The 18359-nt window shown below is 49.5% G+C and overlaps 3 protein-coding genes across 9 annotated transcripts; 2 read left to right on the top strand and 1 right to left on the bottom strand.

The window, feature by feature from the left end:
- The first annotated feature begins 586 nt into the window (after positions 1–586).
- LOC105698809 (serine palmitoyltransferase 1) lies at positions 587–3539 on the top strand. Of its 5 annotated transcripts, none has more exons than XR_002762355.1 (4): positions 587–690; positions 827–1790; positions 1885–2801; positions 3274–3539. XR_002762355.1 is itself a non-coding variant. In XM_012423383.2 (2 exons), exons 1-2 carry the CDS (start codon positions 893–895, stop codon positions 2403–2405), a joined length of 1419 nt encoding a protein of 472 aa, XP_012278806.1. In that variant the 5' UTR covers positions 587–892; the 3' UTR covers positions 2406–3539. The 5 variants fall into 5 exon arrangements, 1 of the variants encoding a protein (XP_012278806.1); XR_001103954.1 differs by having other exon boundaries at positions 587–1790; positions 1885–2418; positions 2590–2801; XR_001103953.1 differs by having other exon boundaries at positions 587–1790; positions 1885–2418; positions 2579–2801.
- A 222-nt stretch (positions 3540–3761) lies between these two features.
- On the top strand, positions 3762–10247 carry LOC105698697 (inositol-trisphosphate 3-kinase B). 2 transcript variants are annotated; one of them, XM_023434072.1, is made up of 7 exons: positions 3762–5166; positions 5358–5694; positions 5810–6044; positions 8367–8447; positions 8518–8889; positions 8978–9190; positions 9284–10247. In XM_023434072.1, the coding sequence occupies exons 1-7, from the start codon at positions 4938–4940 to the stop codon at positions 9611–9613; spliced, it is 1797 nt and encodes a 598-aa protein (XP_023289840.1). In that variant the 5' UTR covers positions 3762–4937; the 3' UTR covers positions 9614–10247. The 2 variants fall into 2 exon arrangements, with proteins under 2 accessions (XP_023289840.1, XP_023289841.1); XM_023434073.1 differs by lacking the exons at positions 3762–5166; positions 5358–5694; positions 5810–6044 and adding an exon at positions 7146–7973.
- A 525-nt stretch (positions 10248–10772) lies between these two features.
- Positions 10773–18144, bottom strand: LOC105698808 (nuclear factor related to kappa-B-binding protein). Of its 2 annotated transcripts, none has more exons than XM_012423381.1 (15): positions 17794–18144; positions 17361–17603; positions 17038–17270; positions 16695–16960; positions 16151–16494; positions 15719–16062; positions 15355–15603; positions 14966–15199; positions 14681–14902; positions 14066–14514; positions 13612–13941; positions 13240–13435; positions 12314–13157; positions 11876–12229; positions 10773–11769 (listed from the first exon to the last, which is right to left on the bottom strand). In XM_012423381.1, exons 1-15 carry the CDS (start codon positions 17797–17799, stop codon positions 11260–11262), a joined length of 4824 nt encoding a protein of 1607 aa, XP_012278804.1. In that variant the 5' UTR covers positions 17800–18144; the 3' UTR covers positions 10773–11259. The 2 variants fall into 2 exon arrangements, with proteins under 2 accessions (XP_012278804.1, XP_012278805.1); XM_012423382.1 differs by having other exon boundaries at positions 14084–14514.
- Between the last annotated feature and the right edge of the window lie 215 nt (positions 18145–18359).

Genomic DNA, 18359 nt, shown 5'->3' with positions numbered 1-18359 from the left:
TGCGAGTGGTGTGTTGTATGGACGGATGCGTATGCTATGCGAGTGGTGTGCTGTATGGGTTATGAAATCCTGGTTCTGCGAGTTCCTGGGACGCCAGGAACTCAACGGAACCAGGTGCCTATGCTTAGGCGGGTCCCAATCACAGCGGCCTCCTCGTGGCGGGACCTGGGGGATCGGTACCATCCTTATGGGATGGCACCGATCCGCGAACTAGCTGTGAAGTAGAATTTAATTAAGGCAAAATTTCACTTTCTCGTAAAATAAGTAAGGTAAGTGAAGGGTAAAGTCAAAGTGGGTGCCACGAATATTCTTCCCTTACCATCAAAATCGAGCAGTTTCGGTAAGTGTTGGCAAGCCACCACCGTCAACAGCCGCAAGGTATTACCATCACGAGTACGTGAGCCGTCACGGCTACTGGTAGATGGCACCGCCATCGTAAGTGCACGAGCCCCTACCAGAAATTCGTTGCGCCGCCCTTGGGGGCAAAAAATGGTGAAAGTTGACGTACGATACCAGAGGGCAGCACAGGATGCGATTGCACGAACCTGCCCGTGAGCAATATCCCAACTCATCTCTGTATCTACATTGTGACTTTCGGTAACGTCCAGGGTCTCGATTGGTCTCAATACACCTGTCATAAGTGGTAACGTTAGATCTTTGCCGTTAATGTAAACTATTCATATTTATTCAGTAAGTAGTCCCCTTTAATTGCGGTTGTCGTGATTCTATGTATTAGTTACAGCATCAAAACTTTGTATATTTAACGATCGATTGTTTGTGGAAGAACTGCAAAAACCGCATGAAATATTTTTTTATTTGTGTAAAGGAGGGATTTTGACAAAGTAGAAAGGAAATATATTTCTTGAGTAATTGGAGAATCGAAAAGACAGAAATGACGTCCAAGCTGTTATTCTTTGAACCAATGGGAATTCTGAATACCATACCTCAGTATCACGCCCTACTTGGTGTCTTTCTGATTCTTTGGATGCTAGTTTTAATAACGAAGCGCTGGAATGCTAGAGAATGCGTATCGTTTACCGAAGATGAAGTTCGACGAAAGTTAGCCGAATGGGAACCCGAACCGTTGATATCGGAGGTTCCCAAGGACCATCCTTCTCTGCATCCAAGACTCGTTACATCACGTGTTGGCAAAAAAATAACGGTTAATAACAGTGATTGTCTAAATTTAGGAACCCATAATTATTTGGATTTTATTGATAACAAAGAAATAGAGAAACGGGCCATCGAAACCATTGAGAAGTATGGTGTTGGCTCTTGTGGCCCCCGTGGCTTTTATGGGACTGTCGACGTTCATCTTGAACTGGAAGAACGTCTAGCCAAGTTCATGGAAGCCGAAGAAGCGGTACTTTATTCTTATGGATTTAGTACGATTGCATCTGCAATACCAGCATATTGTAAACGTCGGGATCTTGTGTTCGTGGATGAAAAAGTGAATTTTGCAGTTCAAAAAGGGTTGGATGCATCTAGATCCGTCATTCAATATTTCAAACACAACGACGTGCGACATTTAGAAAGTTTGTTACAAAATCAAGTCAAGAAAGATGAAAAGAACCCAAAAGCAGGAAAAATTAGAAGGTTTTTAATTGTCGAAGGAATCTACATGAACACGGGAACGATCTGCCCTTTACCAGAACTCGTTGCTTTATGCAGGAAGTATAAACTACGAATCTTTGTCGACGAATCTATTTCGTTTGGTACACTCGGTAAACATGGACGAGGAGTTACCGAGTTTTACGGAGTGCCTAGGCAGGAGATCGATTTGATCATGGGTATATATATATATATATATTTTATTTTTGCAAAGTGGTCGCGAAATTGGCAAATTATCTAAATTGATTTCATGAATTGTTTAATTAATTTCAGGGTCATTGGACTGGGCAATGGGTTCGATCGGAGGGTTTTGCGTTGGCTCTTCATTTATTATCGATCACCAAAGGCTGGCAGGTCTTGGCTACTGTTTCTCCGCATCTCTACCTCCTCTTTTGACGGCTGCTGCCATTACCTCGTTAGATACACTAGAGAAGAAGCCAGAAATCCTAGAACGTCTGGAACGTAACTGTCTAGCCTTACACGCTGGATTGAAGAGGATTAAATATTTTGATGTACCCAGCTTGGCACAGTCCCCACTAAAGCATTTGTATTTGATCGCTCAGCTGGAACATGACGAAGAGCAGCTATTACTCGAGCAAGTATCCAGAAAATGCATAGAGAATAATTTAGCAATTATTACCCCTGCTTACTTGGCAGTGGAGAGGGAACTGCCGAGATCGAGTATAAGAATCTGCGTGTCCGTTGCACTGGACGACAATGACATTTCATTCGCTCTAAATACATTAGAACGATGTGCAATCGAAGTTCTGTCCGATAAGATTCATCTAAGATAATATCTAATCTAAGGTGAGACTGTGTTTAAGATCGATACTCTATGACACAAAGCTAAGATTCCTCCAATTCCTTGAAATTTACCATCAAAATGAGAAGATGCTTTCGTTTTATTTTAATTTTATAATTTAAGCGAATGATTTTCTTAATTACATAAGTGTAAATATACCGGTAGACTACTTGCAGGATGAAATGAGTATGCTTTATTAGCCACGACCAACAAAAACGACCATTAGCAAGTCAATGACGAAAGTGACAATTTTCAGTCATATTTTTAAAAACCGCAATGTGATTCTACATTTTCTTGTAAATTTACAAGACCGTTTCCAAGCTATTTTCTCCTGGATTGGACTTAGGCTAATAAACGAAGTTCACAATGGCGGACGGATACAACAAAGGTAAGTTAACTACGGCAGCCCGCTGCTTATGTATTCTCTGTCGGCTTTGCGTCATCGCCGTATCGCGAAAACGGTGCGTGGAAACCGGTTAAACGAATAATGCCTACCAGAAGAAAAAAAGACGATAACGATTGGCACCCATTTTCTAAAGAAAAGTAATTTTTGACATGAAACGGTAAATCGATCGTTGGCGTAATTGGCGTAATCGTAAACGATTCCAAGGCAGCAAACCCTAGAGATGCATGCTTCCCTTCCACCGGTCTAGGAGAAATATTGAGACAGGTTAAGTTGGCGCTTCCAATACTCGAGAAGAAGACAGACATAATTATAGTATATCTACTTCCGAAATTTATTTTAGATTTCATGATTTTCACCTATTCTCATTCATTAGCGGTTCTAGTTTATTTTGTTGATCGATCAAAATTGTTGTTCGTGCGTCTTCAATTTATTTTATATTTTTTTTGTTTTCCAGTAATTCACGTCATGAATAAAACGGCGAACCGCAGGAAGCAATTGGTAGGGGATACGATAAGGAAGGACGATGGGTGATCTGGGACACGACGAGAGTCACTGGCCTCGAGTTGACATTGACCCGATTCCATGACGATTCGTTCTCGACCGCTCCTCTAAAATACTTATTTTTCATTCTTTCTTTAATACTCTTTCAAATTTCCCGCTATATATATCGTTAAACAAACCGTACTTATTCGTAAACAATACGTAAGCATTGAAGGTAAATGAGATTTAATTCATTATGCGTATCCCAAGAAAAAAGAAACTTTTCGCGTTCATATTATCATTTAAACGATAAGAAACGCATCTTCTCGATGTTCGTTCCTCTTAAACAAAACAAAGGATGAGCATGACCAGGATTTACTTGGAAATCTCCAGATCGGGCAGATGAGCTCAAGTGGGCGAACGGGAACTCGAGCTGACGAGATAATGGGCCGAGGTGCTTACGATCATTCAATCGGAACTTTCTTGCTCCTTCGCTCGCTCGTGACGCACGTCTGACGTCAATCGAATCGGCCGGGTCCGACCTCGTCGGCCGAGTTCGTTCGGTTGTGGCTCCAAGCGGACTGCGAGGCGCCGCCGACCCCGTTCGCTCCTCGTTTTCCCTACTTTTACGTCAATCTGACCACTGGCTCGACCGTTGCCTCTCCATGCCTGCGCAATCTCACCGCGCGAGGACGCACTTCCCGTTAACGTCCGACTTCTTTCCGAAAGGCCGCGTCGAACTACGGAAAGACTTGGTCGGAGTCATCAAAGATATTTTTCGAACCAATGAACGGAATGAGGCCGGTTCTTTAGAGGACCCGTCTCCGTTGCGAGTGCTTCGAAGTTTCTGGCCGAAAACAGGATTCGTCGCGAAGGATAGGGAATTCGGGCTCCCGAGAAAATCTACGAAATATATCTCGGAACCTGAGCGCATACCGGACAGATAATAGCGTCCTTTTTGCGACGATTCGACAGGTTAGTTCTGGTTAGTTGCCAGAAATACCCTCGGAGGGCATCGTCGTCTCCAAGATGGCTGCCACCATTAGCGAGCTGGACGCCAGATGCGCGAGCATCGCCCCGGTCGCACTGGCTGCACTTGTTCTCGCGCGAGATGTGTCGGGTGTTCGAGAGTCGGCAGGGGAGGACGCTATCTCGGACGTTTAAGAGGGACACTCAAGAATCGAGATCATGCGGCTTGGAAGTTTTATTCGAGGGTTGTGTTTCCTCTCCGTCCGGTTGGTTCGATTTCAATAGGAACACCGAGGAAGAAGAGCCCTAATTTACCTTGATGAGGTTAGGAACGCCGAAGAACACAAATCCCACCTTGAGATTTGAAAGACTGAAAAATCGTGGGCGATTCTCGGAAAAGGAACCAAACATAAGATTTTGAAATCTGGTACGCCCTCGGAAAATTCCCTAGCAAATGTAAAAAAAAATTGGTTCGTTTGGAGATAAGTATTTTAGTAGCAAAGTTGAAGCACATCCTGTCGAGGACCTTCCTAGATTCCGTAGGCACATTCCTTAGTATACTTTGAGCCTCTTATCAAAGTGACATTCAGAGGTGTTCAAGGAAAGCGTAGAGTTAATAGGGACGACGGACAGTCTTTGGAAGATAACGAACGATATAACGCGATCACGATGCCGATGACACGATCGTTTAGCAAAAGCCCGCAGAGCGACGAGGGCATCGAGACCGATCAGGATCGACACATGGGATCCGTAGGACGATACTGGAGTTTAGACTCGGCCCTAGTTAGTGACGACGACGCTTTGCAAAGCACACGGCAAGGAAAGAGGCACAAGATGCGAGTTGCCAGGTGTTGCAGCTACGACAGTGCAGTTCTTAGCGATGACGATCAAAGTAAAGGCATGTATCAAGGATCAAAATATTCGTATCGTCTTTTTTTTTTTCATGTTTTATTGTAAGAACAAAACAAACTGTTCAAATTGTATGGCAACAAATAAGACATTTGAGTGGGGAAATACTTGTCGTTACTTCTTATGCACGTGTTGACTTTTTTAAAATACTCTAATGGGCTAAAATATTTATTTTTTAAGGCTGGGAAAACTCTAATTTCGGTGATGCCATAGAGTGTGAATTAAACGAGGGAAAACCAAGATATTGGAGAACTCCGAGCGTCGTTGTCAGTGACTATTCGGATTATTCCTATTTGGATGAGAAGTACGAGAGGGGAGATTTAGATCCTGAAAAATACGATGGACACGGCGGCACTCCGAGTCAAGCCAGCAGTTGCTCCTGCCTGGACTGCGACGAAATTCAAGAGTTTCAGGATATGACTTTATCCGACGGTCACCTGCCACAAGTGTGCAACCACCGGCGTCATTCGGACTCCTGTTGTCTTTGTCTGGGATCTTCCAGTGGAAACACTCGAAGGTGAAATTTCTGCTCTCCTACGAATTTTGTACAAAATATCATTTTTACATTAACTTCTATAAAAAAATAAAACAACCCTGACCTTAATTCACTAATCATTGATACGTTTCCACAGAGAAATTCTTGACAGAAGAAACTCCTGCTTGGCAATGCCGACGTCTTACGACAGCAAGTTTGATAATCGGCCAACCAGGCTCAGGCCGGAGGAGCTAGGAGAACCTCAAGACAAAACGACGATAGAATTTCTGGACATTCCTCCTGCTCGAAAGATATCGGACTGCTCGACTTGCTCCAGTCTCAGCGGAGATGACTTCGAAGTCACCGAGCTTCGGCCAGTGAAACCATCTCAAGTGAGTAATTTCATCGTAAGCGTGTACTTTTTTTCGGAATATAATCTTTGGCATACGTTCACACGCCGGTGCAATTAAGTGGCCAAGATGACTCGAGCGTCATTTAAACGGAAAACGTTGCTCCTGTCGACGCTCCTAAAACATCTCGACCGAGCATGCCGCGAAACCTCGCTCGACTTCCCGCTTCGCCTCGAGTCCGCTCGGTTTCCCCGTAAATTCTCGCTTACGTAACCGTTCCTCTTTCTTAAACATTGAATAACATCGCGCATGACTGCCGGTTCCATTTGTTCGTCGCAAACACGACAGAAGATCGAACGGCGTGTGGGCAACGCATCGCGTGTCCGCTCGCGAACGATTCATTGAGAAAGACCCGAAGACAATCGTATCCCCTCCTTTTTCCCGGCTGTTCGACGTTTCCAACTCCGCAGAGGAACGAAAAATTGCACGAAACCGGGAGAATCCGCAACGTCGATAATCTCGAGACGATCCAACCGGGTGGCTTATCGGGCCGATTCATCGAGTATCGAAAGCGGGCCGAGATTTCCGAGTTGGTTCGTTCGAGACATTCGGTACCTTAACGGACGAATCGGTCGTACTTTCTCCCGGGTGATCGGCTCGCGGCTTACGGAGCCGAAGGTCGAAGCGATCTCGATCGCTCGCTCGAGCGTCTCTTGAAAATCCGAAGAAGTCGATCGGGAGCGAAAAAGAAGCCCACCGAGCCCAGGGAGATACTCTTTTCCAGGGGAAATCTGGGCGGGGCTGAACGAGGTGAACGAAAATACTCCCGGCGGAGCGCGCCCGAAGGAGAACGCCCCTCGAAGCGACTCGGCCCTCCAGAAATGTCCCTACATGGAGCGACGGTGTCTCGAAAACGTCCGCGGCTCGATTTCGTATTCCTTCTTCTCTCTTTTCAAAGAAACGTCTCCTGGTTACCGCGAACGGCGGCGGTACGACGAGGCGCAACTTTTGCGGTTTCTCGTCGCGGTCGCACGGCTGCCGTCCGTCCGGCCAGTCGGCAAGGGAGAGAGAGAAGCGGTCGGCCGCTTGCGCGCGGTGCTCTCCCAGTCGCTCGTGGACGTTCGCGCCGCGAGCCCGCTCCTCTCTTCGCGATCCTGGCAACTTTTCAAGATACCCCCCGGATACTCTCCGATGGCGACAATCGTGGTGTCCCTCGATTTAAGCGTTATCGCTCGACGAGGACCCTGAACGTTATCGCGTTATCGCGCTCATCCGCCGTAATTCGCAGATCTCTCTCTTGCCTCGATATCTTGGAAATTCTTCGAGAGTCGAGGAGGCACTCGAGAAGGTGGGTCCACGCCGAAGAGCGGATCGGGACGAGAAGAGCACGTAGGACGTCGATAAGGAGCAAGGATGACGCGACGATCGCGATGCCACGGGATCGACCGAGTCCCGCGTTCGATCGGTCTCCGGAGCATTTGAAAGGGACGAGAGGTTTCGTCCGGAGCTTCGTTCTCCGGTGATCGACGAGAAAATGCGGACGATTCGGCGATGCGACCTGTCCGCCTCGTAAGAAGCGGAGTCTCGGGCGGTGGATTCCTCCGTCCGTTCTCGCGGTCGACCTCTCCGGTGATCATGCAGAACGAAAAGAAAAGGTGTCCGCTCCTGGCCGGCGAGGCCGAGTCGGGTCGCCGTCCCCCGGGTGCCGCCGGCTCGCCGAGCTTGAACCTGATGGAACAGCTTCTGCTGGCGAAGATCGAGCGCCAGGGCGCGGAGGGAGACGCGGACGCCCCTTCGGCCGGGAAGGCCCTCTTGTTCAGAACCGACTCGATGGACAGTCAGAACAGCGCCAGTACCTACAACTCCTTCTCCAGCGACTCGGCCCCGTCCGGGTACTGCAAGTGCGACGACTGTCTGCTCGGCATCGTCGACGAGCACCTACAGAGGCCGACGAATCCTTACAGAAATAAGGTACCGCCCCGAGGACGGTTCACGGGGTGCGCGCCTCGTTTTGAGATGTCGTAACGACGCTCCTCGTGCGTCAGCGGAATCCTAACCATCCTTAAACCGGCGTCTTTGCCGGTCTTTGCCGCGGTGGCCGAGTGACCTCGAATCGGAAGCGACGTCACTCGGTTCCCGCCTCGCGAAGGAGAGAGGTCGGCCCACTCGAGACTCGAACTCGGTAATCGTCCCGACTCGACTTTACCGACCGCGAGGAGGATTGGAAACGATCGTCGAAATAAATTCGAGCGGTCGGTCGATGCGTCTTCAACCCGGGGACGCGCCGAGAATTTGGCTCGCGAGAAAGCGAAAGTCCCTTCTTTGCCCGTAATCACGAGTTCCTCTCCCTTTCCCCTGTTGCAGACATCGGGATGGAGGAAACTCAGGAATATCGTCCACTGGACCCCCTTCTTCCAGACTTACAAGAAGCAGCGGTATCCCTGGGTGAGCTTACCGAAGGTCCCCGGTCCCGGCGTCGAGTCGGCGTCGTAACGACTCGTGATCTCGATCGCAGGTGCAGCTGGCCGGACACCAGGGCAACTTCCGAGCTGGCCCGACTCCGGGGACGATCCTGAAGAAACTCTGCCCCCAGGAGGAGTCCTGCTTTCGGTTGCTGATGCACGACGTCCTCAGGCCGTACGTGCCGGAATTCAAAGGAGTCCTGGACGTCCGGGAACCCGAAGAGGTCCCTGGGAACCGCAATTCCGACGGGAACTCCGGGAAAGAGCTCGACCTCGCGTCCGACGACAAGAGGATCGTCGTTTCCTCCTACCTGCAGCTCCAGGACCTCCTCGGGGACTTTGAGCGACCCTGCGTGATGGACTGTAAGGTCGGAGTCCGCACCTACCTCGAGTCCGAGCTCGCGAAAGCGAAGGAGAGGCCCAAGGTATCTTTCCCCGTCTTTTGCTCCGTCTCGCGCGATCGTTTTCCCCGCGTCGACTCGAGGATTCCTTAGACGCAGCGTTCCTTTCCAGTTGCGCAAAGACATGTACGAGAAAATGATACAAGTCGACCCAACCGCCCCGAACGCGGAGGAACGTCGCCTCCAAGGTGTGACCAAGCCCCGCTATATGGTCTGGCGGGAAACCATCTCTAGCACCGCGACTATGGGCTTTCGAGTCGAAGGGGTCAAGCTGGCTCAAGGGGGCTCCTTCAAGGACTTCAAGACGACTCGCACCAGGGATCAGGTTCGTCGAGTTTCGAGGCGTTCGCCAGGAGGCGAGAAACGCTTTCTCGCGGTTCTTTAGAAAATTTCTGTAATCGAGATATCTATCTTCCAGGTGACCGAGACCCTGAAGAAGTTCGTCGAAGGCTATCCCCATGTGGTCCCGAAGTACCTTCAGCGGTTAAAGGCGATTCGAGCTACCTTGAAGGCCTCCCCGTTCTTCGCCTCGCACGAGGTCGTAGGCTCCAGTCTGCTTTTTGTTCATGACGACCGAAACGCCGGCGTCTGGATGATAGATTTCGCGAAAACGCTGCCCTTGCCCCAGCACCTGCCCAGGATCAAGCACGACGCCGAGTGGCAGGTCGGTAACCACGAGGACGGCTATCTGATCGGCGTGAACAATTTGATTGAGATTTTTCAGGACATCAGGGACTCGACTTCCTAATACGTCTTAGGGTTCTCCGTTATTTTTCTTTTTTCTCGCCAACGTCGAAAACGAGGCGACTTATCCGGCGTGAAGTCCTCGTAAAACGTTATACCGAAGATATTTCGGACGGTGCTAGATACTCCGATGACTTTCAGTGACGCGCGACGAGATTCTTCGTGAGAAAGTAGTCAATGAACGAACATAAAGGGAATCGTTTAACCGACCTACGGAACGAAGCCATTCACCGCGTGTACGCAAATCACCCCAGAATGGTACAGTTTCTGAATATTTTGAGAGGAAATTTGAATTGCACATTCCATCGACCGTCTTTCGATAAGATTAACCGAGCCGTAAAATTGTCGAACAACACGTGGTTCTCCACGACGATAATCTTGTCGCCCTTCCATGGTATACAAGGGCAACGGATCGCGATCCTGCTTCCAGGCAAAAATGTGTTCCCGAGGTGCAAAGTGCCTTCGTAGCTGCAATTATTTATAATCGAACGACGTGTTTCGTTTTCGATCATTGGCGACGTCACCGACAGAACGCAATAGTCCCGATGTCGTAATTCCCCTAGTCCATAGTTTGCGGAAAACCGTGTGTATTCATATTTATTTTAACCAGTCGTCGAGTCGGTTCATCCTAGGACAGAGGACGGCAAAGAAAAGAAGTGCCTTCCGAACTCTAACGCGTTCGATTAGAAACATCCAACGACACCGATACGTAACTCAGTGACAACGAACAACTTGCAAGTGACCGAGACGCGATCGCGAGTGGAGCCGCGAAGGCGCGTTAGTAAAATAGGATTATGTCGACGAGACGTCGACCGTTAACGACTGATTAAACGCGATCGACGATCCGCTGGGTACCAGCGAGGCTGGGACGTTAAAGATTGAGATATTCCTCGCGGTTAAGTATAATTAGAAATTAAGGACAAAGCAGTTGTCTCCGCGATAAGTAAAACGAACCAAAGACGCGGCGGTGACGCTTGCACCGCCTAGACCCTCCTGCGTAATTCCTCGCTTTACGAAATAGGCTGATAGAAAGATAGATAGAAAGAGAATCAGGCTTTTAGGTGTAAAAGATAATTTAATACCTAATCGTATGTAAAACTTTATTACTTACGTCCTCGGTTAGTAATCTCCGCTGCGAAATTGACACGAACCCCCCCCCCCCCCCTTGTATAACCCGAATTGTCTGTCACGTGCCCGTAGATAAACTCCCACGACTTTTGAAAAGACTTCGAGCCTGTCGACCCAACCTTTCTATTTTTTCTTTCGAACCGTTTATTCAGATTTTTTTTACGAGTTTTCTCTACACATGGATTCGAGATCGTCGCGACGTTCTCGACGTCGCGAAGATCATTACCTCCAGGTATTCTCACGTCGCAAGACACGAAATTATATTTTATTCATCTGTAATCGTTTTCGACGTCGCTACTACTGGGTTTAGAAAACGATTTCCAATGTATCGAAGCCATGAAATGCATGAAAAATGAAAATATCCTCGCGTGACCGGGACATCCGACACGTAGAGAAACGTGCATCTTGGATGCGCGTTCAAGTTTCGCCCCCGCGAATTATAAGAGGCCGCAATTATTAATGTTCGAATAACGAGTCGGCGACGTCGAAAACGGAGGAAAAAATGAAATCGAGTCGATCGCATCAAGGCGTACCGTACTGGTTACTCCTCGGAGCTTGGCCTTGTAACGACTGTTGCTGCTGCTGCTGTTGTTGTTGTTGCTGCTGTTGCTGCTGCTGCTGCTGCTGTTGAGGTTGCTGAGCAGCTATCGACTGCGCCGAAGATATGGTCGTGGGCGCGATCACCCGGGCATAAACGGCGGCACTCGTCGTCTTAAGACCCGCGGGTGTGGGTATCACCTTCAAACCATGAAGGGTCTTAATGTTGAGCAACTGGCTCGGCAGAATGATGGGCTGTTGCTGGGACTGCTGCTGTTGCTGCGAGGATTGCTGTTTGCTCAAGACAACCCCTCCGGCGGTCCCACCGACTCCTACTCCCAGACCCTTGTTACCGCTGGCCAAAACGATCGGCTTGCCGGCCAGTTGAGCGGTGACCATTCGCACGGTTTGCGGTTGCTGGGACTGCGACTGCTGTTGAGAGCTCACGATTATTTTCGGCTGACTGCCACTCGTTGTCTGGGCTTGAGAGACCACCTGAAACCCAAAATGTTCTCGTTAAGAATCATCTACATATTTTATCAAATCGAGCCACGAATATGAAAGATCAAGAATAAATCGGACTTTCCAGTGTAACGCGCACCTGGTACTGAGTCTGTATCAGCTGTTTCCCCTGCCGGCCAAGTTGTCTATGGCCCATCGCGGTCGTGAGCTTGAGTCCCTTCTGCGCGAGTAGACTCTCCACGGAAATCAACTGGCCGGCTCCCGCACTAGTCAAGACCTTCGCCAGGATTTTCTGCTGCTGTTGCTGCTGCTGCTGATGCGACGATTGTTGTATTTGAACTGCGATCGGTTTGCCGCCTATTTGCGCGATTATTCGTTGCATTCCCGGCGCCTGCAATGATTGTTGCTGTTGAGTTTGGGATTGAGACGACTGTGGCTGCTGCTGCGTGGTCACTACTCGCTGTAACTGTTGCTGTTGCGGTTGCGGCTGTTGCTGTTGAAAAAGAAAAGGGTTGCATCAAACGAAGTATCGGAATTCAACGCGACGGAAATTCCGCGAGGAAGCCCAAGGACGTACTTTCAGCTGTTGCTGCTGCAATTGTTGGGCTTGCACCGTAGAGGGTGACGATTGCTTAATGAATATTGTCTGCCCTTGCAAACCGTGCCCAGTGAGCAACGACTTGATTTGCCCCGAACTGACCAGCTTGATTTGTGAAGCTAACAATGTCTTCCCAGGCAACACATGTTGCTGTTGCTGCTGAGGTTGCTGGGACTGTGATTTCGCATTGGCGGTCTGCAGCACGCTTTTCCCCGCCTGACCAGAGACAGCCGTGATCTGCTGTGCCGTCTGCTGTTGCTGCTGTTGTTGTTGTTGCTGCTGCTGCTGCTGCTGTTGCTGTTGCTGCTGAGACTGTACTTTGGCCGTGGGGAATATCGTCGTAACGTTTCCAGCGACACTTCCCGCACCAGAGACGGGGACCGACTGAGCCGAGTGCAAAACGGAATGACCGGATAAACGTATCGTTTGCAGTCCCGCCGAAGTAGAAACCTGAATCTGATGATGAGGGAAGTGTTGCTGATTCGACTGCAGCAGGCTTTGGGCGGAACTGGCCTTGACCACGGTAACGGGCTTTCCGCTAACAAGCGCAGCCGTAGCCACTTTCTTCGAGACGGTTGGCGAGGGCGTAGCGAATTGACGAAGCTGTTGCTGCTTGACCTCCATCGCATTATCCACGATAATCCCCAAACTCGAAGTGGTACTCGCGAGGCTAGGACCAGGACTGACAGCGACGCTCGTTGCTACCACGGGTGCCAACGCGTTAGCTGTCGTCGTCGAAGCGATCGTTGATACCGTTGGCGGTTCCGTCATCGCTGGCTGTTGATCCACGACAACTCGTTCCTCCGGCTTCCTCTGTTCTTTCCTGAGATAACCGCCACGAACGCGATTCGATCAACAAATTTTAATTATCTTTCCCGACCGAATAATCGAATCTGGCACTCTACCTGGCGATCATCGTCTGGACCTGTAGAACGGGTTTCTTTTCCTTCTTCGGGGTCGTCTCCCTAGTCCCAGCGGTTGGAGATTGCTCCTTGCTGCCGTTCACGGGCTTTGTCGTCGACTGCAGTAACTTATTCCTGGAAGCGTTGCCGGTATTCTTTTTGTTTTTGGCCACGCCTTGCAGCTGCTGGTGGAACATCTCTGAGGGGATCGAGAAAAAGGAATCATCGTTATCTTGGATTTAACCTCGGCCGATTGCTTCTATTCTGACAACGAAGACAATCGACGGTGGAACTTCGGATATCGCCGAAGTACCCACGAAAAAAATTGCCAAGTACCCTTGCTCTGGCGAACGGATTCAGCAGTCGAGTACTAACCGAATTCCGACTCGGAACGGGCCCGATGTAGATACAGCCACTCCTTGCGCTTCGGATAATATCTGACGCAGGGGTCGGCCTCGTAGTGGAGCCGGTCCAGGGCGCCGGACACCACCGAATGCAGGTAACCCTCCTTCTCGGGGCCGCAGTCCGCTTCGCTTTGCTCCCGGATGTACTGCGAGTCCTTAAGCAGCTGACAGATGTCCGCCCGAGTGCCCTCGCCGTTCGGCAGGCGCGCGGTTGCGTCCCTCACCAGTGCCAGAATCGTCACGAAGTTCGGCCTCTCGGCCACCAGCAGTGAGTGACCGCGCGCCTTGGTCAGCCCCGAGCCTAGAAACGGAGAGAGCAGTGTTGGTCGACAATAGCCACGACTTTTTTTTAAACGTATATCCGCGATAGACGATACTAAATATTATGCGATGAACATTACGGGAGTTGAGTTGAGAGCCTTCACCTTTTGTCGACAACGTACCAACGTTATGCTGGTAGATGCCCTTGACAGGGCCGACGACGGAGGCATAGCCGTGCATGCGATAAGTGAAGGCCCTATGTGGTGCCGCGTAGCGCATTCGCTCCTGCCGCCTGAACTCCTCGCGTTCCTCCGGGGTGGAGGGTCGCACCTTCCACTCGGTCGGCCACAGAGCACGGGGTGGTTCCCACTCCGCGACAGCCCCAATGGCGCCTCCGTCAGGGCCGCTGACTTCCGTCAAAGGACTTCCGCTTCTGACGATAGCAGCACTGCCGTTGCCGTTACCGTTGCCACCGCCGTTCCCGCTGCCGTTACTGCTCTGTCGTTGCTGTTGTAACTGCGATTGCTGCAGCGGTTGTTTAACGGGCGCTGTAGCCGCAGGGCCGACGCTGGGAGCAGTGGAAGCCGAAACCTGAGGGTGCCCCAGGGAATCTCTGAAAATTAACGACAACGAAACTTACTTTAACGATTTGCAACAATTTTTTTAATTTTATTTCAAGATTCAGTGCTTTTTTTTTCTACATATATGGAAGCGAAGAGATTAGGAATTTTAAAACAATGGAATGAACGCAAACTATTTTATCGAGAGAATGTCCAAACCTGTGCAAGAGGAAACGCGTGCAGAGAGCGGCCAGACGCGAATCGGAGTCGCGACCGGCGCCTATCCACGCGTACACCCCGCGACCCTTGTTCTCCAGGTAAGGCACGAGTTCTTGTTCGCGTTCCTGAGACTGATCCAGTTCCTGCGAGTAGGTGAGTTCACCGGCGAGAAAGCCCAGGGCAAGTGGAACTAGCGAAGGCCAGGAAGATGCCATGGAGTACCTGCGAGCCAACGTCGAATACGTCATCGGAAATGCAAACGATAAAACAAGTGCGGAAACGTACCAGTCGTTAAGCGGAGAGATCGGGTTTCCTTGCCACTGCGTGACCGCATCCTTCATCTCCACGGTGCTCATGCGATACTCCCCCTTCGAAATAAAGGCATCCCTCAGGAGGGAGAAGAAGGACGCGTGAGTTTCTTGCATCAGCTCACCACCACCGCCGTTTACGGTAATGCCGTCGCTGAGAACGGAGTTCGGTTCCTTGTCTGGTAGACCGATCGTAGACTCCTCCTCGCATCTAAGGGGTAACCACAACAGAGAATTAAATCCGCACTCCTTTTAGCATTTTGCACTTACATCATGAGTGACCTTAAGAATCGGATTTACGTTTGATTAATCTTCTAAAGAATCGACGTAACTACAGAAACAACAGGAATGGATCTCGTCACTTACTTGACCTCCTCGAGGATGTCGATACCGTCGTCGAGCTGTATCGGGATTTGCATCATATCGATGCCATCCAGGTCAATCTCCTTCTTGTCGTTTTCCTCGTCCTCTTCCGAGTCTGGGTGCGTTTCCTCGTTCATACCGGAACAAACCTCCGTTTTGATTTCTCTATCGTAATCCATATCGTCCACTTCCTTTTTTATGTTAGGGACCGGCATCGTAAATGACCTGCCGATCTTCGGGGTCGATGGGCTCCTGGAATAATTAAACGATTAATAAACGACGTTTAATAATGCCCGTCCGAAATAAAATCATTCAAAAGCATCGGTAAAATTTGTACAAGATAGCTGAGGAAACATAGTAAGCTCACATATTCTTTTTCGCAGACAGTCGATGAGTCCTCTCGTACACATCCAATGGTTCCGATTTGACGGTGCAAAGTGTACCGATTCGCTGGTCAAGTTCCACCGAAATGGAATGTTTGTTATCCTCGGTGAGCGAGTAATCGCTGTTGTCACTCTCCTGCTTCGGGGGTCCGGTGTTGAGAACCTTCGGGGCCGGAGGGCCCAGAGACGAGGGCTCCGTTTTAACTCTCCTTTTGTTCCCGTTGGGACGAACGGGGTTGCCGATCGTCAGCTTGTGTTTCTGCCCGATCTGCGCCCTCTGGGTAAGGTCCGCCAAGGCGATCCCTTGAGTATTTAGCTCGGGATGCACCTGAAAAATAAATGAACTCAATTTTCAATCTAAGAAGTTTATGGAAATTCAAAGGATATATCGAGAATATTTTTTATCAAAAACGTACATCGCGACGAGCTCGTCGTTTTTTGTGGGCGATTAGCATCGCACGATACGTCTCTTCGGACTGCTCTCGTAAGAGGAAAGAACCATTTTGGGAGTATTCCGGCCTCTGGAGGGTTGAGAATACGGGCCGAATCGCTTCGTCCTCGTGGCACGACGTTTGGATCCCCCTTGTCGGGAAGTACTGGAGTCGCTTCTTTTTCCGCTGCTTCGCCCCAGCGAACGACTGGTGAGGATAATTCTCCTCGTTTTCAGAGGTTGTGTCCGCAGCTAGTCGGGCGTTTACGCCGAGCTCCGCTCGGAGGGCATTCATCTCTTCTGCATAGCGCAGGTGGGTCTTCTCCTCGACTATGCACCAATCCGTCAATTAACCCAAATTCTTAGTCTCTTAAATAAAATTATTTTCCTTGTCCTCCTTACGAGGAAACTACCCGTTATACTAACCGTAAATCTAAAGTTTTCTTTTGTTTCCACGATGTTTAATAGGCTTCGACAAAATAGATGAGCTATGTAGGATTACGCATTGGTTGATTTAGGGATGTACGTACCCATTGCTGGCTTAGGCTTTCTCCATTGCAGCTTCGATGTAGTCCTGTGAGTGGGATGACTGAAACCCTGCTTGTATGCAGCCGATAGCAAGCTTTCCCTTGACTTAAGGAGTTGCCCGGCGAGTTCATAAGATCGCTTACGCTCTTCGAAGAGGAGCCTCTTCCGTTGAGCTCTGCGTACCAAGGCGCGCATTCTCCTAATGTCCGGTCTGTAGTGACCAGCGGAAAGGTGGTCATGGAAAGCATCCAGGGCAGCCACGCCGAACCTTTTGACGACAGCAATGGTAAGGATTGTTTTAACGTTTCTATGAAGGGGACATTGCTTCTATCACCATTTGTATACCGGTGGTTTTCCCTTTGAAACAGCATTTGTAGAGTTCTCTCTGTCTCAAATTCCTCGTTGCAGTCCTTAGGAAACACTGGTAGCAAATGACGAAGAGACTCTCTCTGTTCGTCGTCTAGGCACTCGTGCCAGAATTTTGGATAATCGAGAAGCTCTTGGAAGATGGACGAGTGTTCGCATAGATCTTGGGGCAACTTCACTTTGGTTCCAACTGCTATGCAAGTTTCCCACCTCTGTAAATGCATTATGTGTTTCCATTCCATTTAAAGTTATAATGACTTCAAACAAAAATGCCGATAAATGTACAGAATCGATAGTCTTACGTGCATGTCTTCATTTTCTTCTCGCGTCATATGCTGAGAATTCTCATCTTCGCCGTCATCCTCCTCGGCGGAACTTTCCGTTCCACTGGTACATCGATCGTCACCCGAATCGTCACCACTGTCGGTAGTAGAACTACTACCACTGGTGCAGCTGCTGCTGCTGTTGCTCCTGGAAACATGGGTGGAATCCTCGTCCTCTTCTTCTTCCGCACCCGAGTCCCCACCGGCTGAACACTCGTCCATCTAAAGTAGTATATACTTACTTAGAAAACCTTCGTAATCCGTGTGACATACTTAACCTTTATTATGGCCATCGAAAGCACTCAAAGAAGCTATCGGTTGCATCGGTTACAAATTCTCTAGACGCGTGGACGCGTCACTGTTTGGCATATAGTTAATAGCAAAGATAAAGGAAAACCACATGCAAACAAACCTCCATTCTACTCTATTCCTCTTCCAAGAAAACTCGATCCCGCACTTTCCTCTCTGTGTTCTCTTCTCTCGAATACCTCAAATTTGCTCGAACTTGGTCAAAGTCGGACAACACACGAGGAAACGATGAGCGAACCGAGGAGCGTTTAACCTTCCGCAGCTGCCGCAAACTCCAGGTCTATCGATCGTCTGTTAGGTGATCTCGTTGCTCGCAGTTCGGCTCGTTACGGCCACGACACTCTTATGTTGCCGAGGAATTTTAGTCATGGCGCCGAAAACGATAGGCTAGCCACGGTGTTTGTATATCAAGTCACTCGGAGTGCACACTCTACGCTGACTTTGATCTTCGCCTCCATTGCTGTAGCACTGAGATGAGTCTTCGACTATATAAGCATAGACTGCTAGCAACCAACTTTACGACGGTCGCGAAGATCTCGCGCCCCCATGTAGCTTAAACTAGCGGCACACAGAGATGAGTTGGGAGATTGCTCACGGGCAGGGTCGCGCGATCGCATGGTGTGCTGCCCTCTGGTTTCGTACGTTAGCTTTCGGCGCAACGAATTTCTG

This window comes from Orussus abietinus, unplaced genomic scaffold (genome assembly GCF_000612105.2).
Source record: "Orussus abietinus isolate OABI.00-Male unplaced genomic scaffold, Oabi_2.0 scaffold12, whole genome shotgun sequence".
Lineage (NCBI taxonomy): Eukaryota > Metazoa > Arthropoda > Insecta > Hymenoptera > Orussidae > Orussus > Orussus abietinus.
The sequence above is the reverse complement of the archived record's forward strand: the minus strand, read 5'-3'. Positions and strand labels throughout refer to the sequence as shown.

What these genes read in the sequence shown, in the direction of transcription:
- LOC105698809 (XM_012423383.2), top strand. Translation starts at nt 893, where the DNA reads ATGACGTCCAAGCTGTTATTCTTTGAACCAATGGGAATTCTGAATACC. An exon ending in GGAGATCGATTTGATCATGG is followed by an intron (nt 1,791 to 1,884) that starts GTATATATATAT and finishes AATTAATTTCAG; the next exon opens with GGTCATTGGACTGGGCAATG.
- LOC105698697 (XM_023434072.1), top strand. Translation starts at nt 4,938, where the DNA reads ATGCCGATGACACGATCGTTTAGCAAAAGCCCGCAGAGCGACGAGGGC. An exon ending in TCCAGTGGAAACACTCGAAG is followed by an intron (nt 5,695 to 5,809) that starts GTGAAATTTCTG and finishes ACGTTTCCACAG; the next exon opens with AGAAATTCTTGACAGAAGAA. An exon ending in CGACTCGCACCAGGGATCAG is followed by an intron (nt 9,191 to 9,283) that starts GTTCGTCGAGTT and finishes TCTATCTTCCAG; the next exon opens with GTGACCGAGACCCTGAAGAA.
- LOC105698808 (XM_012423381.1), bottom strand. An exon ending in AAGAAAATGAAGACATGCAC is followed by an intron (nt 17,271 to 17,360) that starts GTAAGACTATCG and finishes ATGCATTTACAG; the next exon opens with AGGTGGGAAACTTGCATAGC. An exon ending in AACGACGAGCTCGTCGCGAT is followed by an intron (nt 16,063 to 16,150) that starts GTACGTTTTTGA and finishes TTTATTTTTCAG; the next exon opens with GTGCATCCCGAGCTAAATAC.